Here is a 27642-nt window from a genome sequence, read left to right as displayed (position 1 = left end):
TTAGCAAAAGTGCTTATTATCGATTTAGTAAGTTTAAATGAAAAATGATGTAATACGTCGCTAAAAACAAAACTGGTCATTTTTAAGGGATAAAAGAAACTCTGTTACTATGATAACAAATTTTAGGTAGAATGTAAAATACCAATCTATAAGGGATTACTGAAATATATTTTTACATTAATTAGCTATCCAAAAATAGTTGTGAAGCTAACAGGATTTTTCAGAAACTATTTTGACGATGGAAGAATTTTGAAGGCAGTCGGAATTTTTCTGATATTTTCCATCGTTCAAAGATACAAGAAATTAGGAACACTACTTCGACATCTGCAATCTGATCTATCCTAGGTGAATAACTAGCACATAATTTTGAAACGATTTTACTGACTTCTTGTATCTCCGAACAATGGAAAACATCCGAATAATTCCTATTGCTTAAATAGGACCTTTTTTAAATAAATTCGGAAGAATATAACATTTCTGTAAATTTTCTCAATTACGCGTTTATTCCTGCACCAGTCGCTAGGATACATTTTTACATAATTCACTGCGGTAAACAGCTGATTAATCGTCGATTACTTACATAATCTTGTTTCTTAGTATCACTGTATCACCAACCATGTATTGCTTTTAGGAGGAGGAAGCTTTCCCCTCTTACCCTCGTTTGGAATGCCCATGGTTCAACTCCTGATTATTCACACTGTTGGGTGGGATTCACCGCAAAGAATGGCAGTTACAATAATGAAAGATTTGTTTTCATACATGGTAGGCCTTCACTCTCAAAAATAGGGTGGAAAACAGATAAGTTAAAAACTGATCAATGAAAAGATTAAAATTCTATCAGACAAAAAAAAATAAATCATGGGAAAGTTGCGTGTAGAACGTGTATACTGCTAAACCGCGTGTCTGCAAAATAAGGAGGGTCTTGTAACTTTACCCTACCAGGAAAATTTGCTAATGGGCTAACACGGGATTTCACGGATGACTGGTCACCACCCTCCTTGCCGCCATTGACATTCACGCAAGCTAACCAACGTATTACGTAACAGGCTTAGGCGAGTGTTACAATTAAGGACAAATCCTACCTACATCTGTCAGTGTTGAATACATAATACATTTGTGTTACAAACCCAACATCAGTATCATGTAACTCTGGAACTCGTACCTTTTGCAAATGATGTGAACAGTTAATTCAACCGGACTAACACCCCATGTAGAACGCAAGAAATGTTTTCATTGTAACTGAATTTGAGCTATTTCTGCTCATCCTTTAGATTATTAATGTGCTTTTAACAAGGGTATCTCTGCAGAATAATTTAATGTAAAGTGGTAAGGCTTTGCTTAGTTTTATTTGTAAACATTACACTGTCAGAAATTTGGAAATAAAACCCTTGAAGACAGGAAAAAAGATATTTTTGTCTTCCAAAAAAAAATGTATAGATGTACCCAACCTACTACATACAACTACCAACAGTACTGCTTTCTTCAACTAAGCCCAAACGAAAACAATTAAAGATAAGTATCTGATTGGTTGCATATGAAAAAAATATTACTTAAAGAAAAGCATGTTGTAGTTACTTAAGACACAATGAAACGATTTAATTTGTCTTAAATCACATTTCATACAAAATGTAGTTTTCTTAAATAATAATTCTTATCAACCATATAAACATTTATTTCTCAATAAAAACCGGTGAACATCGAAGCCGGCATAGCTAAGACGCTGAGGCTGAAAATGAGGTTAGAAAAAAAAACTACCTGAGCAGCCCGAGTGTTTGAGTCATCAGCTGTTTTAAACTTATCAAAAGTACTCTTAAGGTAACACTGGAAATTTGGAAGTCAGTGGGGCAAATCCGCAGAGTAATTTATTTTAAGATCCCCAAAGGCGAAATTAGTGTAAGAGCTTTTGATTGATACTAGGTACATATGTATTTTAAATGACAGTTTTAGATTCCTAAATCCGCCGTACAAAAATCAAGAAATTCTTTTAAATAATATAATGTTCCTTAGTTTAAAAAAAATGCCTATAACACTACTGTACCTGCCAGTGTGTCGAGCTCGTGGCCACGATGTAGTGTGGAACGTACAAGAGAACAATAGGTATTCAAACACCTATGAACTGATAACAAACGGAGAAACGCGATAAGAGACTGCAATAATTATTCCAAATAGATATTCAAGCAACCCACATAAGATCATACTAATTTAATTAGTTATAGTAACAATGGTAGATTCAAAATATCTTTCAAGTTCAACGTATTGTTAATAAAATTATTAATTAATAAAACGAGTTGTTTTTCAAAACAGAAGTGAAAATAATGTGCGGCTCGAATACGCCGACTGTTATACAATGCTCAATTAATAGTCAATTGATGTATACAACAGAGCAGTATACAAACCAGGAATTTGTGTATTATATCATTGTCTTGCTGGTTGCTCCCTCTCCCTCCCACCATCAGAGGAGGCTAATAAGCCTAACACCTGGAGGCCAATTGAGGTATTGGTGTTACCTAGTTTTTCATACCGAGTTCTATTTGTACAGAAAGATTCTAAATTTGCATATCTTGTTAGATATCTAAATTCACTACCGATCTTAAACACACTCCTACTGAACCCTAGATATGCCTTCTTTAGATGTAGCAAAAATCAATGAGTCACTTAAATCTGGGCAACCCAATGATGCCCAACATTAGGGAGTATCATCCCCTGCCCATTTTGACTGAAAGAAGCTAGAAAAGGGGTGGATTTCCTTCTCTCAAGGTGGGATAATGTACTTATCCCTGATCATGGGATCTCGGCAGGAGGCGACCCCTACTCCCAATCTTGCTCATCCTGATTATCCTGTCACCCCGAAGCAACAGTTTTGTAACATTTTTGGTTTTGTAACAATTTGTTTAATAATATAATAAACTGCGTCCCCGTGAAGACAAATTTTCAGTTTGAGACCCACTGCCATGTGTGTATAATGAGATCACTAAACTATTAAATTAATGTATATTGTTGAAAATGCACTTTAAACAGTCTTATTATGATTGCGAGCACGTTGTATGATCCCAATACCTCACATAAATGACATTCAACAACTGTCCTGCAATTTAAACATAAGTTTCTGTTTTGTATTAAGCTTTTGATTTCCAATAGCTATAATTGTTTTAACAAAAGTTTGGCCACAGAATTTTAGACATTTTTTCTGAAGATAGAAACATAAGGAGACAGTGTTGATCACTCCATGGCCAGTAGTCGGAATGTGAAGTAGAGTTTATAAGTATCTTATTATGAGGGAGAAAAACTATTAAAGATAACTACACAAATTGTCAACAGGATGTAGATGAAAAATGACTGGCTAAGGACATGTTTGAACTAAAACAAATATTAATTTCTTAAAAAGATCTTGTTGAAAAGCGTAATTTTTAAAATTATATTGTATTAAAAAAATATTATTTACTTACGGATAACTATAACTTATTTGCATGCTGTAAAACGTTCACATTTGTATCTTTAGGTGTTTTTATTATGTTTCAAAACCAAATGAATTTTTCATTTTAAATTCTCAAAAAGTTATAAACAAATCCCTGTTTTTACCTATTCTATATTCAGTCTCATTATCTTAATAAATGGTTTTATCAATCATTGAACTATCTCATATTTGCCATTAATCAATCAGGTATTTTGTAAAATTAATAATGTGCAACGAATCCAATGTAAAACTTGTTCCCAATATACAATTAAAAATGAAATTCTGTCGTTACTGTAACATATATCATAGTTTGTACAGAAACGGTTTGCCTAATTGAAAAGATTCACTACGCATAGGCAATCTTAATGAATTTCTATAGGCTACTGGTAATTGTCCAGCAGCCGAGAGCGAATCTGCATTGTATAATCACCTAACCTGGCTATCTTAAAACCATTAGAAACATTTCCTTTAAGGAAGAAATCGTTCGTCAGGCACCTAAATAAACGTTAAATCGTCGTCGGCTAACCATATAAAAAGACCTAAAAGAGGTGACATTCAGTCTCTTTATTTAGTAGACTGACAGCCGATCGCAAGTGCACCAAACTAAAAAAATCATAATCTGAGAACAAATTACCATTTCATATTTTAACACTTTCGATACCATCAAGTCTCATCATTTCAAGTTCGACCAAAAACTTGGGTAGCTACCGATTAATTTCCGTTTACGGAAAATTTCCTCTATCGACTTCAAGAAAAGCCAGGTTATGTTTTCATACAGAGCAAATTGGCTTTCTGCTCATGGGCTAAAAAAGTATACTAGGTAAAGCACGATTTATATTTTCCAGAAGAGTCACGAGTACCGGAAGAATGCGAGTGTCTGTCGCCCCAGCAGCAGACGAGCAAGGAGATGACCCACTTGAGGAGCGAAGGTCTGGCGGGGGCGGAGCCCGGTGTGGCCTGGCGGTCCGTCCTGGAAGGGGGACACACGAACACAGTACAATGTCCCATCACTTGCTACCATCGTGGTCGCGGGCACTCATCACACTAGCGGTCTAGAACACGTGATACACGAAGTTCTCAATCATCGAGAGCAATCCCATAATAGTGTCTAGTCACTGTGAACTTTGTCGATTCCAGTTTTGAAACGTTTAAAACTCTAGAGGGCGATCCACCGTCACATCACCAGGAGGTTCGCGCACCGGTCTGTGGTCACCTGGGCGGGCAGCGGCACTCTGCTCTCCTCCGTCCACCGACCACCGTCAGAGCCGCCCTAATCAATCCTGGCCTGCGTACTACGCCGCTACTCTTATCAATATTGTACGTTTCATTTGGGGAGAGCTTTCCCGCAACACTCTTCATATCGCGTCAACTCTGCCACGTGCGGTCCACTAACAATCAGAATACACGACATCTACTTTGTACTTTTTGAGGTTTACGTCATTTCTACCGTTCTACCTGATCAGGGTATTCTGACCACCTGTTAGGGTGTTCATGCGGTTCAACCTTTATATTTAAATACACGTCACCCAGACATTCTGCACCAGGATGGAGAATCCACTACCTCACCTTAGTCTCAAAAACGGCCATCGGTATCTAACTACATGACAAATGCCACGTTTACCACACTAATTTAGTCTTTAACTGTCCATGAAAACTAATTTAGATAATCGAATCCTTATTTTTTCGAAAGGTTGATAAAGGAACCTAACTTGTTGAGACTGTTAATAAATTAAATACCGTACTCGCTTTCGAAATTAATAAATTAATTTGATTTTAATCAAACATTTCAACACAAGCATGTATTTTAGGCTGAGTTATATAAATTGAAATATGCAATCTAAATTTAAATCACAGGTTGCTATTTAAATGGGTGGGGTTTAAAATCTATTGATACCACCTGTTATTGTTTTATCGCCATAGCAGATTTTTAAATAAAAGCTCATATATTACGGTTTAGACTACAAAATGTTTGCTAGCGCTCTAAACAAAGATCCCTTAGAAACTCATTCTACCATTTATTTTGATCAAAGTGACTGTAGTCTAAACGGCTGAGTAAGGACCGAAAGGGATAAAAAAATGTATTTTTACAGTATTAAACTTGTGCAAGCAGACTTTTTGCCAGGGTCTCTTTTTATTGTCCGATAACCTATACATTGAAATACCCACACACACAAATTTCGCTATTTATTAAACTTAATTAGTACCATAACTGTAAAAATTTACCACTATTCTTGACAAGGTGTTGCCAAATTAAAAGAAAAAACTAAATATTTTAATTTTGATGACAATGCAAAAATCCGCAGGTGTGGTTGAAGGAGCAAGTGGTTTTTGATCAACCTTCCATTTTTTACGTAAGAATGTTTTTATTATTACATATGAGAATCCATAAATTTTTAAAAACTAATACGTGTGGCTTGTAGTGATAGTAATAAATATTCGAGCAAACTTCATGACTGATGAATAGAATCTAGAACAACGCCCGCAATAAGAGCCATGTTTACAAAATATTCGGGATGTTACTGATAGCAACATTACACTTGGCTAATTACTTCTTCAACTCATCATTTTCCTTCCTTCCAACTAGCTATTTAGCTGTCAGGCCAATATCAGACAATGAATTTTAACATTTTCCATTCAGAAATATTCCGATTGAAGTCGTTATGCCTACTTTATTACTCTTACGTTGAAGCGCGAGGAACCGTATCTTTGCGTACTACAAAATAATGAAATAAATGTAAGGTCGAATACCTTATGCCTATAGGGTTAACTCTAAAAACTCCTTTTCATATTAAGAAAGCCAATAAAAATTGGTCTTATTAATCTTTACTTAAAGAAAGAATTGCATATCATCATCGTGAAAGATGCCTCCTCAAAAATAGTATTAAATGTAAAAAAACTGAATTAAAAAAACTGATTTAAAAACCCTGAACGGTACAGAGTTCAACAACATTCTCGAAAGCATCCAAAATAGATGTAAAAAGTTTCTGAAATAGACAAGAAAAATAAAATCTCAAAACTTGAAAAAATTAGGCCCAACAATGTGATTTGCCTAAAAATGGCAACGTAAATACGGATGCAAATAATAAAAATGTAATCAACCTCTCTTCAAAAATCCTCAATGAAGCGGAGATATCAGTTTTATCCAAGGGTTTAAAACTGTGGCACAAAAATCGGTAAAGGCACTGGATTTCGTAACTGGAATCGAGTCGGCTGTTTCACAGTTATCTGAGGAACAGGGTAACCGGTTTCGTTGTGAGGCCAGTCTTTTGCTCAGGAAAATTCCTCTCGCAAAGCCCAATTTAACAATAGAGGAGAAAAAGGCCTTGTTGATCCTTGGGAAAGGCGACACGGTCAAAATCATACCAGCTGATAAAGGCAACGCTGTTGTACTTAACTCAGTAGCGTATAAAGAAAAGATTGTGGAAACTTTAAATAAAGATCCGACTGATTCATTTGAACGCAAAGTAGCTAACACCTTAAGAAAACACAAAGCATATTTTTCAGATAAATTTAGATCTAAATTAACTCTTCACTATTCTAAAATCTTCCAAACGTTTGGCCTTCCCAAAATCCACAAACGTATCATCTGGCCCATCATTAGTTCTCGTGATTCACCTTGCAGGGCATTGTCTAAAGTCCTCTTGTACATTTTAACGCCATTGGTAGGAAAAACTGACTCTTTTATTAAAAATTCTAGAGATTCTGTAGAGAAGTCAAAATCCCTGAAGTTCACTGAAACTGACAAACTAGTAAGTTTTGACGTTGAAAGTCTATTCACAAATGTACCAGTTCCTGAAACTCTCGGAATCATTGAACCACGTCTCAACAAGAAGACCACGCATTAAAGGTAAGGACTAAACTTCCCGTGCCAGTAATTGTAGAACTGTTAGAAATATGCTCTCAATGCAATTATTTTGAGTTAGAGGGTAAAATTCAAGAGGGGATGGCAATAGGTTCTCCACTGTCTCCTTTTTTCACCAATATCTTTATGAAGGAATTTGAGCAAAAAGCTTTAACTTCAGCTCAGTTCAAACCGAAGATTTGGTGGAGGTATGTGGATAATACCTTTGTTATTTTTCCTCATGGAGACACTGAATTCAATGAGTTTTTGAATCGCATTAATAGTATTTCTCCTTCCATCTGTCTCACAATGGAAGTGGAAGTCCAAAACAAGCTTCCTTTTTTGGATGTGTGTATATTAAGAAATAGGGCCCTTAAGACAACTGTTTTTCTAATGAAAACGCACACAGGATAATATTTAAATTATCAATCCAACCATCAAAAATCTATCAAAGAAGGAGTATCCTACTCGTTGTTTGATAGAGCAAAGAGCTTATGCTCAGATAAAGATGGATTAAAAGAAGAATTTAAGAAAGTTGAATCGGATCTTAGAATCAATGGATACCCTCAATTAGTAATAAATAAGTGCAAACGAACCAGAAGAATCATTCCTGAGTCAGAAAAACAGAATAGTGATAAATGTGCCGAGATTATCGGAGAAAAGTAGAAGAGTAGGTAGAAAGTATAACATTAGAACCGCGTTTAAAACACACAATTCTAAAAAATTAACTAAAAAGAAAACAAAAAGTATAAAACAGATTAGATATGTCTAGTAAACCAATGCGGAGTCACAGTATAGTTTTAAGAAGTTAATCTAGCATGAACCAATAATAAAAAAACAAAAGAGCCGCATTCCTGACTCCCTTCCTATTCAGTGCCGCGATCTTGTTTCTGCCGTGACGATCGCCATTTGCTAATAGCCTTTGGTCAGTCGCAGGTAGTTGATCGATGAATGCAGACGTATTGTGACTTATATTCTGTAGTTCAGTTTTAATAATCAGTGTTGTGTTTAGTTTTTAATTAAGTGCATGTTTTAGAGTTAGTGAAGTTGACACACAACATGGTGATTGTGATTCCTGACTTAAGCGTGTCACAACGCTCTGGTATGATTTGTTTATTTTAACCTAGTTTGTAATATTATGTGTTAGGTTGGTTATTTACCTGAAGAAGAGATCAGATTGCAGATCCCGAAACGTAGTGTTACTGATTTTTTGTTTCACTGAACGATGGCAACTATCCGGAAAAATCCGGTTTCCTTCACACACATGGGTGTGCGCAAATCGCTCACGTATGTACATATAATCCTGAACTATGTTCAAAATTTCAAGACTTTTACATCTAAAGTTTAAAATCGATAAAATATATTTTGCAATTAACAGTCAAGTACGTGATTTAATAGAAACGTATTAACTGCCATACATGATATCATGCTTTATCCATCCAATCCTTTTAGTAATAATATCAGTCAACAAAATGCAGTAAAAAGCCCTTTACCATTTAGCCCGTTATGTAGATGGGATTACAGATTCAAGCTATATATGAAACCAACCAATACAACCAAGTTACTTCATAGCATTTGTTGATAAGTTCCTGAACGTGTCATACGATTAACCTCCACAATACACTGTTTCTTCTGTGTTTTCTTGCTGTCGCCGTGGTTATCCAATAGATTAACATACCGGATTACTTTCTGACAGACATTTGAAACTCGAAATGGACCGATGTGTACCATATCCCATTGTGACTTGACGTAAAGATAAAATTTCGCGCCAAATTTCAACTCATTTGACAATTACTGTGCATACAGACAGACAGTATCGGATTTCGTTCATCAGCAACTGAGGGGAGGGTCTTTGCTGAACGCTCTACCAATAAATGAACTACTGTACTTTGATTTTCATTAGAACTAAATTTGCTTAACCTCACCATCTCCTCGAAAATTTGCTTATTTGTTGTAGACACTGGTATCGCGAAAGAAAATCTTTACATGCCAATCGATTACAGTACATCTCAAAAGAGGTCAAGGCCTTATTGATCGTTATATTCTTCCCTTTGCCTTGAAGCTCTCGTGATGTTATCAAACTTCCGTTTTGTTTATTCATACACCCACTACCGGCCCGAGAAGATATTTTTGGCATCACCTCCTTTCAGCAGCAAGAAATAACCATCATTCGTGCCTGCAAAACTGTTTTCCCAGTAAAGTAATATTTTATTGTTGTACATCAGGAACTATGTTTTTTATAATTTTTCAATTATTTTCTTTCCAAGCAGTTTTATATACTGATGGGACTGATAGAGCAAGTGGTGCTACCTTGTTTGATATTCTGAATGAAATTATTTCTCTTCATAAGGAGGTAAAGTAAACCAACTTAATTGCACATTGCAAAAATCTTCAGATTGGTTGGAAGAAAATGCAGGATGTATAAAATAAGCTCACTGTTGTGTCGAATAATATTGAAACACTTTTTCAAGAAAATGTTAATTTTATGAAGAAAGTTTATGTATTGACTAATAAATGATGATTTGGAACAATGGGAGTTAGGAAATGAAGTTTAGATTCAGGACGTACTGTGTGAAAAAGGAGAAAATATTATAGTACTACTGGAGAAAATATTATAGTACTACTGGAGAAAATATTATAGTACTACTGGAGAAAATATCAGAAGTAATTGGATTTAAATTTGAGGAAGAAATGGTCAATAATTGTTACAGAAAACTGAATGACACTGTTGTGCGTTTTCTTCACAAACTTTATAAAATAAAATATATTGACTGTCAGAAGAAGAAGAAAAATCTCAATTCACGATACCTTGGTTTCAATACTGGAGACGGTCACTTTATATAACTCAATGACACTCTAAACTCGAGAGCGCCACAAGCTGCTAAGAGCGGTGCATGAAGTAAAGATGACTAAGCAATACGCGTACGTATTTGTGGGTGAAAAACATCTTCCTGCGGAAAAATTAGGGCGATCGTTATGTGACTGTGGAAAGTGTCAGTGACTTGGGAAAGTTGGCATGACTGCATGAGGTATCTCAAGGAAAAATTTATTTATTCGTTTTTAATTAATGTATATTAGTTACAATTTGCATGAGCGTTTTTTGGTGTTTATACTTGGAATTCAATGTTTTGTTTACAGATCAATGTGCTTTATTGTGTTTAATGTTTAAAATGTCACGTCTCCTTACCACCGGTGAATCTAAATGTTACAAGTCTTGTGTTATGTTTTATAATCCTCTCTATGTCGGATAACTTGATTACTCAAAAGAGAAACAAGATCAGCTGGTTGTAATAAGTCTACAAAAATTTTGAAAGCTGCTCATGTTAATGTGGAAAATCGAATTGTGCATTATGTTTCTTTAGTCTTGTCAAGGAGTGGATTGGATTTCATAAGCATGGCGCACACTGCAGACGCGCCGCGCCGCGCCGAACCGCGCCGCCTTTTGGAAAGTTCCGCTGACCGTCGCACATACTGGGCGCGCCGAACTCCTTCCCTCACCACAGCTGCAGTGCTATGTGCAGTCGTATGGTTATGTTGTGTCGTTTTGTTTAATAATTTACACGATGAGCAGCTCTGAAAATGAAGATCTGTTTTTATTTTGTCTTCTTCAATCAGAAGAGAAGAAGAGACAAAAAACAATGTGAGTTCATCCTATAAATGAGAAAAGGAAAAATACGGGGAATTTCACCACCTTTTCCCCGATTTATTAAAGGACAAACGGAAATGTTTCCAATATTTCAGAATGTCCCCCGAAAAGTTTTATGAACTATTGAACATGCTTAGGCCTTTAATTGAAAAACAAGACACATATTTTAGAAGACCAGTTTCACCTGAAGAAAGGCTTGCGGTTTGTTTAAGGTAAGTTATTAACTAAGTCTTTACTAAATACCAAAATATGGATAAACTTACAATAAAGTAGTTTTTATTAAATGTATGCAAATAATGTTTTGTAAATTTTAATATTTTCAGAAACCACAATTTACTCATTAAATTTTTTTTCTTCTTCGGTTAGAAAACATAACATCAAATGTGTTTTCAGCAATAAATTATTATTTAACAATGTATCTCTGTTCAGGGCTTTTTTAATAAGCAATAGGCTATTTGTTTCAAAAATGTAATGTATTTTATCTGTAAGAAAGCAAAGTTTTAAAAATAACACACAAATTATGCATACAGTACTTCCTACATATTACAATAAGTTTTATCATGTGCCGTTGTATCACTTGACCCTGCTGAGTTTGAGGTTTATGAATAGTTACTGGATCCATCAGGTGAAACAGCAAACCGTCCCTCTTGTGCCCCTGGGTATTGTCCCATCTGACCAATAGGAGATGGTAGTTGCGGCATATATTGGGTTGTCTGAAAAGGAACTGCTGTGGGTGTAGGATCTGCGCGTAGAAATGTATGAGCGGTGTTATAGTATGACCCAGAAATGGCCTCTAGCTCTGCAACATGAATTATTCTGGAAATGTTAGATTTTTACGTCGACTGCTATACCTCACCGACGATGGCCGAGGTAATACGAAGACACCCGAAGGTAACCGCGGCTAAGAAACGGTTCCGCTGCCTACGCACACTATAGACGCGCCGCCCCAGCGGAACAAATTCCGCTCGACTTCTCCCAAGAGTTCTGGCAGCGGAATTATTCCGCGGCGGACGCGGCTGCGCTGCGCGGCGCGGCGCGCTCTAGTGTGCGCACTCCCATTTGAACACATGCAAACTATTAAGCCGGAATTATTTACAAAAGGCGGCGCGGTTCGGCGCGGCGCGGCGCGTCTACAGTGTGCGCCATGCTATAGCAGTTTCCGAGACCTTTCTTCAACCTGTAATTTCATTTTCGCCATATAAAATAAATGGATATAATATCGTAAGGAACGACAGACAGGGTAAGGAAAAGGGAGGAGTTGCTTTATTTATTAATCAATTGTTTACATATAAAATAATATCATCATCCCAACCCACTTACTGTAAAAAAACCTGAGTATTTAATCGTAGAAGTATGTCACGGTTGGAAATTATTATTATGTCTAGTTTATATACCTCCTAAGCAGGTCAATAAACTGAATTATTTTATGTGTTTGTAAATTTAGTCCCTAATTACCAGAATATCTTAATCCTAGGTATTTTTAATAAAGATATTAGTATTGGTAGACCGTTTTATGACAAAACGCAGTTATTAAAACTGGTGGGTAATTTAAGTTTCACTATCTTACCTTTGCAACCCATCTATCACTTACCGCAATCTGATACATGGCTTACCTTAGTTATTTGTAATGACATGGACAAAGTGAAGAGTTATGGACAGGTTCCGGCATCCGGGGTATCTTACCATGACATGATATATGTGGAAATTGATCTAAAAGTTAAGATAATAATAGTTGTACAAATTTAGTACGAGATTTTAAGAATATTAATATTGAGGAGCTTAAAGCCGAATGCGCTAACGTGCAATGGAATGATTTGTATGAACAATGATCTATTGTTGATAAAGTAAAAATACTTGTTAATAATCTTAATTTTTTATTTAATAAGCATGTTCCAGAAAGGAGAATACATAATAAGAGGCTTGTTTGCCATTAGATGGATACTGATGTAAAAAAGATGATGACTGAGAGAGATATTTTATATAGACATTATGTCAGAACAAGTAATGTTAATATATGGGAAAGGTACATAGTACTGAGAAATAATGTTAAAAGATTATTGAGAGACAAACGAAACAGCTATTTTCAGTCATTGACTTCTTCTGAGGGTACAAATAAAAAATGCGTGGTGTTATTAGAAATCAAGGTGTTGGTAAACAAACTGATAAGGTAATTGAACCTAAGCTTAATCTTGATAATTTGAATGATTATTTTTGTAGAGTTCAAAATAACTTTAACTTGAACCTCATTGAGTACTATGAGAGACTAAATAAATCTAATGAACAATCATTTAATTTTTGTGAGTTTTCATAGGAACAGATTTATTGTGTTTTTAATACAATCTCTTCAAATGGAGTTAGTCCGGATGGGGTTCAGATTAAATTTCTTAAGTTAATTTTGAAGGAAATTGAGCATGTGCTATGTCACATTTTTAATTACTCCATTAGCAGTTAATAGTGTTTATCCCAAGGAATGGAAAAAGTTAATATCTTGCCTTTGCCTAAAATAGCTGATTCTGTACAATGTAATCAATCATTTTAGACCAATAAATATATTATGTGTACTGGGAAAGTTACTTAAGCTAATATATTATCAATTAAATGAATTTGTTAATAGAAATAACTAATGTTTAAGTCAGGTTACAGAAGTTGTTACAGTACACAAACAACACTAATTAAAGTTACAGATGATATTAGAAGAGTTATTGACAATATAAACGTCTAACTATGCTTATGTTATTGGATTTAAACCGTGCTTTCGACTGTGTTAACGATTTATTGCTAATGTCCATTTTGAAATTATAATTTTGGCATTGCATCTATCGAATGGTTTGAGTCCTATTTGTCTGATAGAATGTAAAGAGTAAAGACACAATGTAGAGCAACCTCTGATTGGATAATTAATTCTGTTAGTGTTCCACAAGGCTCTACTTGTCAGCCCTTTTGTTTAGTTTGTATATAAATAGGATAAGTGATAACATATTGTTTAGTAATACGGAACCAACAGTGTGCACCTACTTTAACAGTGTGCACTGTATGTTTGATTGTATTGTTACATGTTCCTTTTAAAATGTCAGAAGTTATTGACAAATTGGTATATGTGGACAAACTGATAATAGTAGTGACAAACCTAGTGCTATTTGACATTACTATAAAAGATCATCACAACCAGGATGAAACATATTATCCAACATCTGGTCAAACTGCTGTAAGCACTTTGCAACATTAAATACTTCTTGTTCATTTATGCTGAAAATTTAACAAGCAATTATTTATTTTTTGAACTCTCAATTCAAAATGTGTCTTTGTTACAAGCTGAAGGAGCAAACTGTCAAAATGCTCTTGACAAAGTGACTATAGATGCTACTTCTGACGGTTTGCTCCACCAGTGCGAGTCCAGTCTAAGGGACCTTCATCCTCCTTCCTTTTGCCCACCACTTTTTGTTTCATTACGCTACTGCTTTTAAATAAAAAAAATTGATTTAAAGAACTTAAAAAAGAGCAAAGACATTGGCAGACAGATATGTAGAAGATTTAATCCGATTTTTATTTTTTTAAATTTACCAGTGATAGTAAACTAAACTTTTTCCCAATGCTCCAAGATTCTTCATTCTTCAAAGATTTTTATGTTGCTTATCTGTTAAGTCTCTGTGTAACAAAGATGACCGATTTGAGTTTATTGCATTGCGGTTCTAGATGAGGCTCCCCCTGTGGGGTTATTATGAATACCTAAGTATTTATTAGATATGACTTTGGTAATTTCAAGAAGCTCCTTGTGATGGTTTAGTATGGATATCCATTATAACATTTTATGGTGTTTCATAAGGAATGGTGAAAACCCTTGACCAGTTACATGGCAACATTTATTTCAAATGTAATTACACATACCTAAAATGTATTACCATAAAACGCTTTTTATGTCGTGATAAATAAAATCAACTTATATTTATTTATTAAATTACCGAAATACATACTGTACTTCATGGTGATGTGACTGATATTATTCTGAAATTAGAGGGCAAGATTGATTGATTTTGCACTGCTCATAAACGTTCTCAGTCCAAATATGTGAATTACACTCAATAAGATTTTTATATCTCCTTACAATTTCAGACATTTATCCAAAGACTCTTTCTTTCATAGGAGTTATAAATGAAACACTAACACCTCTCAAATGACTAGAGCATAATTTATTATTATACATACTAACACAAAATTCAACAATAAGTCACAAACTGCACTAAGCCAATTCATTGTTAGAATCATGCCTTACCCAATCTAATAAATGTCACTATACAATCATAACTTGAAATAGTCTCACATTCCTAAAATTTCTTAGATTACTAACAAACCGTATAGCGCTAATTTGTTCTTCAAGATTAAAGATTGTATAATGTTATGAAATAATACAGTGCAATCTCGCTAATTTGGTGCAAACGATAACAGAATAGTTCCTTTGTAACAATATATTTAAAAATTATACAAATATTAACCTTGTTTAACTGAAGTTATAATTTTTGGCAAGACTAAAACTTTATCACGAACAATAATATTAACAGTTACGATTAGTATTTAATACTTTATTTCAAATAACTTTAACAGGAGTTTTTTTATTCTAATTAAAATACTGTGACAAACTATATACAATAACACTACAATATTTAAGGGTAAACAATATTCTTATCAACACAAAAATCTTAAAGTTACCACTAAAAACTATTTTAATTATTAAGCCTATAGATATTAATCAAAGCAAACCCCTCTTAATGTATATAATTTACAACAAAACTACATCCTTAAAAAATTAAAGTAACATGATAATGTTATACTACTTAGAGATTGATATTAATATTTTCTATGGCAATTTAGTGGGTTTATATGAAATGGATTCACCAGTCCTGAAAATATAAGTAATTCAAATATTTGATGGTTGTGAAACTAGTTGAAGACCAGTATCTAATTATTTTTAATGTTCACTCAATATTTTGTTAAAAAATAATTTGGTAACAGCTTATTTAAATTTAATTTTTTTTCCACTTGTTGTACGGGAGCCAATAGTAAATGAGAACTAATAAATATATTTTAACATCCAATACAGCAAATAATAATTTTAAAAGTTTTTAAATTATTTGCAAAACGGCATAAAACACTTTTTGTTAGTTTGATGTCTTACACTATTCATTCTCTGAATATTTTTACACATTCAACATTGAATAGAATCCAAAAAATTGTGTTTTTATCTAAAAGATCTATTAAGGCAATGAAAATGGTGAGACTTTATATACAATATTGGCACCTACTGACACACAGACAAGAAATACAATCAACACTGACGGACATGAAGCTCTAACTCTGCTATGACTCAAGCGGATATAAAATTGTAATACTTTCTTTTAAGTACAAACAACAGAGCTAGCCGAACTAGTAAGATACTGATTCTACAAGATTAAACTGAATGTTAAATATCAGATTCAATATTTATCTGAAAGATTGTAAAATTCAATCTACGATACTATTGAATTCCATTTATTGTATAAACGATTTTATTTATTGCTTGATATATTTAGGTATACAATATGAATAATCATTTTAAATTGAGTAAATCAAAAATTTGAAACATTGTGACAGTTGCGTCGCATTAAATGTGCTGTTCTTGTGATAAGTTCCCTGTAAGACAATATACATGTAGTACAAATTAAAAAACGTGCTTATTTCAGACAATAAGAACGTAAATGATATTTCATTCTTTAAATAAAAGTCTGAATATAAATACCTTTAAATATTATTAATCTACTTTAAACGTCCATGAGTAAAGATTAACAATTTAAATTTCCACTAAGCTCTCATATGTACAATGTACATTGAAAATATATTTTAGATCAAAATCTAATGAAATAAATGAAGATTAAATGACTGGAAATGGTGTTGGTGATAAACACGAGTAAAATATTATGAATTTTAAAATAATTTTGGAATTTACTTTAAAAAGTTGTTTGTTTATTTTGATTTTAAACCAAATTATATTGTTGAAATGATTATACATAAAACATATGTACAAAGTAATAAACAAGGCAAAAAGCAGATAAGATTAATTGCCAAATAAATGTACAATACAAAGGTATGTAACTTGAATGACTACACATCTCATCAGAAGATAATAAACAGCTAAGCTAAGCTACTGTTTCGTCTAACCATCTTGGTTACAACATAGATTTATCATTTAAGACAGCCTTCTGATGATAATAAATGAAACGCTGTGTTCACTACAATAGTTAGAGATTATGTCTTTATCACTTATGCTTTTATTATTACCTTTTCTAAACATCATATAATCAACTAGCCATCATATTATAAGCTAACATAAATATAACAAATCTCCAATTCACTTAAAAGCAAACTATACTAAAACAATTAATTACAAATTAAGCAAATTAAAAATTGAAAGAAAAGAGAGGAATGTTGAGTTCATAACAAACAACGGTTGGTAGTGCTGGTAGCAAGTAGGCCGCTGTCAGCAATGCATCTAGCTGAAGCCTGTGCTTAAGTGCTCAAGTTTGCCAGATTGCTCAGGAAATCCTCAGGAGTTAAAATATGAGAGGAACCTGAAATAACACAAAAACAAATCTGATTAGTTAAAAGGCTATCGTTAAAAATTTAACCCTTGTACTGTTCTTCAGCATTTTTTATAGAAAATATCAATGTGATTGATGCATCATTGAATTGGGAAAGAAATTAGCAGTTCTGAGTAAGAAAATATGAAATATAATATATTTTCAGGGACAATTATGAAAACTATTATTATCAAACTTAAACCAGTCTTCAACATTGACACATGCATAACTTCTTTTTGTTTTGTTCCTTGAGCACAGTTCCATATGTGTAAAAAGTTATACTCGAGCCTTAAAAATACTAATATTATCTATATTCCATTCTGAACTAAACGATTTATATCTTCTTGTCACGGAATTTTCGTAAATTTTAAAATAATATCTTGCACAAAGCTCTACAGTGATGACAGTACAGGAAAAAAATGTTTGAAGACTACAGATAGCAGAGTTCATAGGTTCGAGTTGAAATCTTAAATATTTGATATTGTTTTAGTTGAAAACAAATAAAAACTTTCTTTGCCTAGAATGGTTATTTTGTTTGTTTGGTCACATGATTTTGAATATAGAACATTACTTTAGTAAGCATTTCTCAAAGTACTGTCCACTTCTACATGAGGTGTAATGACAACACAATCAGGTCCACATTGAACATGATCCAGACTTGCTAGCCAATCTGGACAGTTTGATGTCAGTCACCAGTCAATGGAAACTGACAATGATGCCTGTATTGTTTTAGATATAAGCGAGAAAGAGTATCAGGATTAAGATATTTTTTTATTTTACGTATATATATTTCGGTAGTAAGCATTAATTAGATGCTTGCACTGCCTACCGATAATGACTTCCCAGTTCTTGTTAGCAGAAGTGACCTCATAAGCACAGCGGATCTCAGAGAAGCTGACACCACCAACAAAGAAAATGATGATACGAGGGACATTCTTCACTGTGGGCTGACCCTTGTCCTTGTGCCAGTGGCCATACCTCACACTGAAACATATGTAAGCACAATATTAGTGAGTGCAAAATATCAACTATTTAAGCACAGCTGATCTCAGAGAAGCTGACACCACCAACAAAGAAAATGATGATACGAGGGACATTCTTTACTGTGGGCTGACCCTTGTCCTTGTGCCAGTGGCCATACCTCACACTGAAACATATGTAAGCACAATATTAGTGAGTGCAAAATATCAACTATTTAAGCACAGCTGATCTCGTGATGATACGAGGGACATTCTTCACTGTGGGCACATACCTCACACTGAAACATATGTAAGCACAATATTAGTGAGTGCAAAATATCAACTATTTAAGCACAGCTGATCTCAGAGAAGCTGACACCACCAACAAAGAAAATGATGATACGAGGGACATTCTTCACTGTGGGCTGACCCTTGTCCTTGTGCCAGTGGCCATACCTCACACTGAAACATATGTAAGCACAATATTAGTGAGTGCAAAATATCAACTATTTAAGCACAGCTGATCTCAGAGAGGCTGACACCACCAACAAAGAAAATGATGATATGAGGGACATTCTTTACTGTGGGCTGACCCTTGTCCTTGTGCCAGTGACCATACCTCACACTGAAACATATGTAAGCACAATATTAGTGAGTGCAAAATATCAACTATTTAAGCACAGCTGATCTCAGAGAGGCTGACACCACCAACAAAGAAAATGATGATACGAGGGACATTCTTCACTGTGGGCTGACCCTTGTCCTTGTGCCAGTGGCCATACCTCACACTGAAACATATGTAAGCACAATATTAGTGAGTGCAAAATATCAACTATTTAAGCACAGCTGATCTCAGAGAGGCTGACACCACCAACAAAGAAAATGATGATATGAGGGACATTCTTTACTGTGGGCTGACCCTTGTCCTTGTGCCAGTGACCATACCTCACACTGAAACATACGCAAGCACAATTTTAATGAGTGCAAAATATCAACTATTTTAATTATCCATCTCCCCTTTTTACAAACCTGAATAGACATAATCATATTAATGGCGGAGGGTGTGTGTTTTTACAACAGCAACAGAAACGCACATTTTATTTATCACCTTCAGACCAGATTTTTCATAATATTATGACTCTATATTTCAAGAGAGTACACTATACTGCATAAGAAAATCATACAAAACAAAAAATACAAATACAAAAAAATACAAAATTTTTCTAAAGTAGTAGAAGTATTTATTTTTCAAGAAACCAACAAAAATGTACACTAGGGTGTACATCAAACATAAATTATTTTATTTAGTGTTTTCCCTGGTGGTGAGTTTTGGAACTAGTTCAGCCTGTTTATTTATAACCCTTTCAACTGTTGTTCAACACACCTCACACAGCTGTCATTGTTTATATTATTAGAGTTATTTGTGAGTGTTTATTTCGATATATTTTGATTATTTAAACTCTAGGTAAGTTAAGAACTGTGTAAAAGTCCTCCTCCGTAGACTAATCGTTATAGTCTTGGCTCTCCAACCGAGAGATCACAGGTTCAAATCCCGGAGAGGTCCAATCATTTACTTTTAAATAAAAAAATTTTAAAAAAACCAGTGCACTTCGAAGCCGGCATAGCTGACACTGAGGCTTAAATGAGAAAAAAACTGTGTTAAGATTTGTTTCAACCAACAGATAAACTTTGTAAACACTAATTATTTCAGTGTACAGAATAATGTACAATTTTACGATTGGTACTAACCAGTATTTATTTTACTAACATGAAAATGTATGTCATCCTTGACACATCCTTTTACACTATGTAAAAGTTTCACTGAGTTTTACTAACTAATATGTTTAAACAATTTTCTGTATTTTTTAAATGGAATATCCTGGTGTTAAATAATATATTACCAAAAAATGTATTTCATTTTACTTCTATTTGGCATTCTGTACAGTATAATCTACATCTGATAAAACTAGTTATAAGAGATATAACTCTTTTTCATAAACAATTGTTTATTTTTACTGCGATTCAAATATAAATTGAGTCAAAACTCCTGTACAATAATAGTGTACGATGAGTCTAGGAGGTTATATTAGACTAATTCTTGTCATTACGAAAGAAAGGAGTAATGCACCTTGTTGGAGCATGGTAGCCGGAGGAGGCTGCTCGACCACCGAGGTAAGGGAAGTGTTTCACATCCAGTTTGTCTTCGATGGCATCCTCAATAAGATCCTTCACAACAGGAGTCCAACGTGACATCTGGTAAGTTTGCTCAGTGATGCGCTCTTTCCTTTGAATCTGATACATCTTCTTCCTGTTACCCTGTTGATCAAATACAACAAAATAGAATTACTCATTCCATTTCAAAGACTCAGGATGGCAAAAGATTAAATACTAAGTGAAAGGTTTACCTCGACGACGACATTGACGCCTAAGTTGGCCATGTTGATGATGGCCTGCTTCTCCTGCGGTAAGATCTGTGCATGCTGCACCAACTTGTTGAGGTTCTCCTCGGAGATGCCGTTGCGAGAGAGGATATACAGCAGGATGATCCTCATCTTGTCATAGTTGGAGACGGCCTGGTCCAATAGGATCGGCACAATGTTGCGCATGTGATCCTTGATACGCTCTCCCTCAGCGTCTGTTCCCATTGCTAGGTCCTGTACAGTAGCAAACATTACTTCAAGTTCTAGATTAGTTTCATCATGTAGATATCTTGTTTTTTTTTTACAGTTTCATAGAACATTTTAATATATACCACAGAAATTTCGATATATTTTTCATACATACATGTTTGGTTCTTGGATATACAGGTGTCCATAAATTACTCTATCACACTTCATCATTTGATTTGTCAGGCCATAATAAGTAAAAAATCAAAAGAATTTAGTTTCTTTTGGAAGCTTAACTACAGCATTCAATTGCCATACAATTTGTTTCATTAGGATATAATTAATCCATTCATAATCACATATTTGTGCTTATTAAAATAATGAATAACAAATTATTGAAGTGAACAATGCAATTAATGTACATCAATATATTCTAAAATATACACTTAATTAAATAAACACTGTTTCGTTTCCCTGCTCATATTTTCATTCATGTACCTGTAGGACAGCTGAATAAGTAATCAAGTAAATTCCTAATAAGAACTGTTTCGACTGACCTGTTCCACCTTGCAAAGCTTGTCAACATAGCCCTGGTACGCCTTCATGCAGTCTTCGGCCAAGTGGAGATGGGTAGCATACTTGCTCAATTCCTTCTGGTACTGTGGCATCTTCTTGATCATCTGTGACAAGTCCCGCATCGATTGCTTGTCGCCCTGTGGCACTCGCTTGGACTCAATGAACTTCTTCAAATTCTTTGTCACGTTTCTATGAAATAAATTTCTCCCTTAGTTTTATCTTTAAAAGGATTGAAACAATTATTAGATACCTAAAAATATGTAAATATTTAAAGATTTTGCCCAAGTACTAAGATAAAAAATTATTCTAACATGTGATATTAAATCAGTTTTTTCCTGATTTGAGAATTAAAATTATGCTCATGCTACAGCACAAACCCCTTTGCGAGCTATGGACTTGAATGTTCACACAGAAATTAGTATTAAGAGTCAACAGTGTGCATACATGGATAATTACTAAATGCCTTTTTTTAATTAGCAACTTTCTAGGAAGTGCATGCAAAATTATGCTGTAGATACCATGTATGTTTCTGATGTGCGGGAGTCGAGAGCACTGGGACCGTTTGCATGACTCTATTAGTCATTGTTACTTCGAGCAATGACATACAGTACGGGGATAGAACAAAGCTATTGGTTGTAGCTGAGTAAAAGTCACATAATTTAATAAAAGAATTAAACCATTTTATTACTTAATATTGGGGTTTTCTGTAAATTAGGATATTTTATTGAAATTTCCATGTTATCCGAGTTTTTTGATAACCAAGGTAGTACTAGCCCCGTTTAGCTTGGTTAATCGGTTCTGTATTGTATTTAAATACAATTTTTACTACAAATCTAAAGCCCTTTGCTAATAATGACATATTAAATTTGTGTGCTTATATAGAGTGAATAATAATCATGTATTTAGTTAGTTTAAAAGTAAGTTTCAATCTGTACTGGTAAACGAAAAAATTATTTATTTATACCAAAATTCCACTCAGTAAAAGAAATTTCTTTACTCAGCCTTATTGAGTTTACTCAACTCATGGCTTTACTAGATTTGGATGATTGGATGATGTGATTGCATGCATACAATTTTGTATGTAGGCTACATTATAATAATTGTATCAATATATTTATAATTTTGCAATTCTCTTTGATCTAATTGTAATATTTGCAGAAGGTCACTTTATATTGTCACATATTATTACAAGTTCTAATTTCAAAAAGTAAGAATGAATAATTAGTTGTTTTACAATTGTAGTGGGTTATTTACACTGAATTCAATTTTATTTGTTTATTTTATTTCCCAACATATTTTAGCATAAAAAAAATAACTAGTCATAAAAGTCTTTTCAACAGAGAACGGAATTTTAGATATAAATTCACATTTTTTAGAATTTTCCAAGTGCATGATTAACTTGAGAGCTAAAGAGCCCATTATATCCAATATGGCTGGAAACTGGTATCAGATTCTGGGAGAGATGCCATTAATCACCAGCGTTATCATCTCTCTCTGACTCAGCAAGTACTTGACAAACTGCTCTCATGGATCGTATCGTGACAGTTGTAAGTGTATAAGTTTCAGAGACCCATATTACACATCAAATATAAGCTGGCCATGTTAGAAAATTTTTGGCTCATAAGTTCGTCATTAGTCAAAACACCTTGTTCAGAATTTTACTATTATATTAGGTATTAGACTTACTGAGACACAACAGCAATGTGTTGGTGGCGTAGATCTACCCACAGTTCATCATTCTCATCAAGTAGTACCTCCTTCTCTGGGCTTCCAGCTGTCGCTTCGTACCTGTTATAACATGCATAAAACTATAAAAACTTTGCAGTTCAATCATTTGTGGATCAAACTGTTTCAACAACTTCAAAATATTTGAAAAAGGCTGTAAAGGAATAAATTATTTTGGTTTGTAGTTTATTTTAAACCAACCATCATTCATGGTTCATTCAGTTATTCAAAACTGTTGATTTATTTGAAACATGAATATTGAATGCCATAATAATGAAGTTTTTGACATTCATAGATTTTGGTCAATGAACTCAAACCAATATTCTCTATATAAAAGCAAATCTCATTCTGAAATTAATGAAACACACCCATAACAATACATCAAGCTCTATTTTAATTATCAGTTTCTTAGCTAACAAAAAAGCCTACAACTAAAAAGGTTTGTGAAAAACTTCTTACTTTAGAAATCTCTTGCTAGACCTAGACCAGTATTATACAAGAAATCACCATATTGTGTATCTTGATCATTTCTATTTTGCTACACTGCATGAATTCCAATGAATTATTGATTTACATTTGAGCTCTATGAGATTTATGGTTTGTCAACAGAACGTGCTGGTCATTATTACACAATAAAACACACATCCCTCCATAAATTATCACAGAAAATTATTTCCCCAGAAAGAAATTCCTAAGAAAACTATTGAAAATTACTGAAAAATTATGTTGGTTTTTAACTTAAATCTGAAAAAATGTCTAACAAACTGTAGTGAAAAAAATAAAGTAACACAAAAGCAATTATTTATTATTACAAATCAACTGAGTTAAAAAAGAGTATCATCTTGGTTTATTTTAGTTTCAAGAAGAAATAATGGAACAAGGCAATCAAACGAAGAGCCATCCTCTCTGTTCACTTGAAAAGAGCCACTCATGTGACCGTACGGTGTAGACAGGTTGACATGGCCACAATACTGGAATGAGGGAGAATACTTATCCAGTGACAGTTCTTGGCCCATCACTCCCTTGCCTTTCACCGTCTCCGTCAACCCTGACATACTAAATATTCTCCAGGTGTGACTCTTGAAATGAAGTGACATGTCACTCAAGTTCTCCAGTCGAATGCAGTATCTCCAGGAATATAATGTAGTTTCTGGCATCCTTCGGCAACCCATGAAAAACGGTATCGCTGTGATCCTCACTTCCTCTGTTGTCTCTTTATGGACATCTGATATCCTCAGCCAACTCACGTTGTTGTTCTTCCAGACCTTTAACGAGTCCTTTGCTTCTATATTCGGATCTTTGTTCGGTTTGTAGAGGAAGAAACTGTCGAACATTTCATGTTTCAGAGGCAGTTTCTCTGTAGCAGTGTACGGCAGGATGTCTCTGTGAGCCGTGTAGTCCAGGCCTGGAACAGATTGCAGTAGCCTATAGCTACTGCTGGCACAACCCATGAATGTCACTGCCTCGGTCTGAGCTCTGATGTACGGGCGGTCCCGGCAGTCTATCAGGACCTGGTAGTAGTTCTCTGTGCTACACTTAACCTCTCTGCCTCCAAGAAATGTGAGATTATACTTGATTTCTTCAGAACAGTCTTTCAAATCTCTATCAAATATTCGTGCAACCCAGGGAAAGAGAATGATTCCCCGATAACCCCACACTTTATGTAGGAATAACTGTCCTGTCTCATAGTTACTGGTAGTTTTCGGTTTCTCAAGATGTCCTATCTCTATAAGTTGAGATGAAAGGGCTGTTTGGTTCACCAAATAGACACATGGTCTCAACAAGATTTTACTTCTACATTTCAGCAGCAAATTTGAACTAAGCATTACAAGAATAGGCAACAGTAATTTTAAATAAAACAATAATACAACCAAAATTAAAAGTAAACAAAATAATTTTACTTGTTTGTTATGAGGGGACTACAAGATTATTTATGAATGTTATTTGTTATTTATTTTTAACATGTGATTTCAATCAGCAGTTACAAAAAAAACTTGTTCTACAGCATGGTGATAAGTGAAGAAAATACAAAGTGAGTGAAATAGTTTTCAGAATGTTTTAATTTTAAATAATAATGATTGGTATTTTACACAATAGTTAAGAAAGTTACAGCCAATAGTTGGTTTGACAGTCTAAACAGTATTGCTTTAACTTATTTCTCTGAATTGCATTTAAATATCAATTTCCTGAGTTACTACCTGTAAACCTTTACATTAAAAAAATAATTAATTTTTGAAAATTCCTTAGTAAAAATAGGAGTTTTACCATTTTCTTTTCTCAATAATTAACAATTTCCTCATATCTAACTCAATCTAAACATATGCACGGTTCAGATCTTTTATAATACAAATGGAAAGTATTTCTAGCCTTAATAAATGAATCTGATGAATAAAACAGTGACAACACTAATGAATATCTTAACATGATCTCAATAGACATCAAATTTCAGGATAAGTTATGAACTTCAGTAACGATAATTAGTGTTAATTTTATCTGAATCGTAACAATATGATCAAAATCTCACTTATATAATATCCCCTCAATGTTCATGTATTGAGGTTCAACCTACTTGTAAACATCATTCTCGATGGGCAGAAGGTCGTACGCCATGGCCTGCAAAGTGAGCTCGTGCAGGAGCGGGGACACGCAGTCAAAGCCTCGGTCCAGGATGATTAATTGTGACCTCGCCTTCTCCGGCCCCTCGCCCATGGTTGGCTCGTCCGCTTTGTATGCGTCCAGCTTCTGCTGCACTAACTGTGCCAGCTCTGCGTTCTTCTCAAAGTCACTGCGACACAAATAGTCATGTAGATGGATCACCATCTTGTGTACATTTTTTGTTGTTTAGCTTAAGGCACATTTTCATTTATACGGGGTGAGGCAGACCATCCACCCATGATGTATAATGGGTGAATGGAGGAACCTACCATTTTCGTTTCAACTAAAACCCCCATACTTCAACCTCAAAGAATTTGGGAAAGAATTTTTAACACTTCTGAGCAGCACTGGCCGCAAGGTTGCAGACAGCCCGTGTTAGTTTCACCGTTGTTTGTCCTCGCAACTTTTATGGATGGCCGCACTACTTTCATTGATAGCTCGGCGGCCATATTTGTTGTTTGCCTCTCCAAATCAGAATTATTTTTCAAATTCCTCTGTGTTATTCGCATAGTAAATTAAAATGTTTAAAGAAGAAATGGAAATAATCTAAAATTTATTTTTAATTAATCTTTCTGATACAAAGATAAACATACATTTAGGAAATTCTACTCTTATGCATATATTGTTAAGAAATATATGTAATAAAATATTACAAAGTAGGCTTTAATAGTTATGTGACACTCAGATATGAACTATTTTACATTTTTTTCCGTCTTTACATTTTGTATGGAATAAAACTTTTAAAAATACATACCTGTGTGTAGTCAAGAATAGTTAGCACACGTCTTCTAATAAAATTTTCTAGGTTTCTATCCCTTCTATCACTTCACTGTATAGGCCCCCACAATTTACTGCTTTACACTTAAAACTTACTTTAAAATAAAGCTGCTCGATAGGTTTCAGCACTCGTCATTCATTATAAAACAATGCGAATATTAGAAAATAACTGCTATGTTGTACCGTTATTTAGTTGTATTTTATATAATACACATTTTAATAACCCTGTTACTCGTCACTGGTTAATATAAGTTACATCTGATGTTCTTGAATTAAATTCTTGGCGGATAAATAACATAATTTGTACAAGTATTAATTTTTTCTAAACTTCGTAGCGACCGATCCTGCTGCCGAGCAACACCTTGCGCGCCTTGTTCGTAATTCATTACGACCTCACCGGTATCCAACCCCATGTGTTCGTCCATTTGGTATAATATTTAGTGGTCGGTGATGCTAACCTTGCGAGCTATGAACGTATTATATCTTGGCCAGTACAAATGGACATATGAGCTGAAATAACATTATGGCAAAAATTAATTCGCGTTTCCGGCAAAATGGCGGCAGCCAGTAGAACTGGCCATTCAAGCTCCAAGGACAAATTATAAATACTGCCTTAGAGTGCATAAGGTTAAAAATCTTTTAACTTCACAAAGCCTGTTATGGGCATAGTCCTAATTAAAAATAGCAATACAATTGCAAAATAGTATATTAATATCCAATTTTCTGAACACATTTAAAGCATATCACAAAATCATTCCATTTACTACCAGATTATAAGCCTATGATACACTAGCA

General features: G+C 34.2%; 2 protein-coding genes across 5 annotated transcripts; both read right to left on the bottom strand.

The window, feature by feature from the left end:
* Window positions 1–15108: 15108 nt before the first annotated feature.
* LOC124360198 (protein ROP) lies at window positions 15109–26250 on the bottom strand. 4 transcript variants are annotated; one of them, XR_006922221.1, is made up of 7 exons: window positions 25985–26250; window positions 23377–23478; window positions 21672–21879; window positions 20914–21162; window positions 20637–20824; window positions 18379–18696; window positions 15109–17540 (listed from the first exon to the last, which is right to left on the bottom strand). XR_006922221.1 is itself a non-coding variant. In XM_046813596.1 (7 exons), exons 1-7 carry the CDS (start codon window positions 26233–26235, stop codon window positions 17479–17481), a joined length of 1215 nt encoding a protein of 404 aa, XP_046669552.1. In that variant the 5' UTR covers window positions 26236–26250; the 3' UTR covers window positions 15109–17478. The 4 variants fall into 4 exon arrangements, 3 of the variants coding, with proteins under 3 accessions (XP_046669552.1, XP_046669550.1, XP_046669551.1); XM_046813596.1 differs by having other exon boundaries at window positions 18379–18533; XM_046813594.1 differs by lacking the exons at window positions 15109–17540; window positions 18379–18696 and adding an exon at window positions 19164–19296.
* LOC124360199 (polymerase delta-interacting protein 2-like) lies at window positions 24200–25377 on the bottom strand. Its single transcript, XM_046813598.1, has one exon. The coding sequence runs from the start codon at window positions 25239–25241 to the stop codon at window positions 24240–24242; it is 1002 nt and encodes a 333-aa protein (XP_046669554.1). The 5' UTR covers window positions 25242–25377; the 3' UTR covers window positions 24200–24239.
* Window positions 26251–27642: the final 1392 nt, after the last annotated feature.

The sequence above is a fragment of the Homalodisca vitripennis genome, chromosome 4, assembly GCF_021130785.1.
Source record: "Homalodisca vitripennis isolate AUS2020 chromosome 4, UT_GWSS_2.1, whole genome shotgun sequence".
Classification (NCBI taxonomy): domain Eukaryota; kingdom Metazoa; phylum Arthropoda; class Insecta; order Hemiptera; family Cicadellidae; genus Homalodisca; species Homalodisca vitripennis.
The sequence above is the reverse complement of the archived record's forward strand: the minus strand, read 5'-3'. Positions and strand labels throughout refer to the sequence as shown.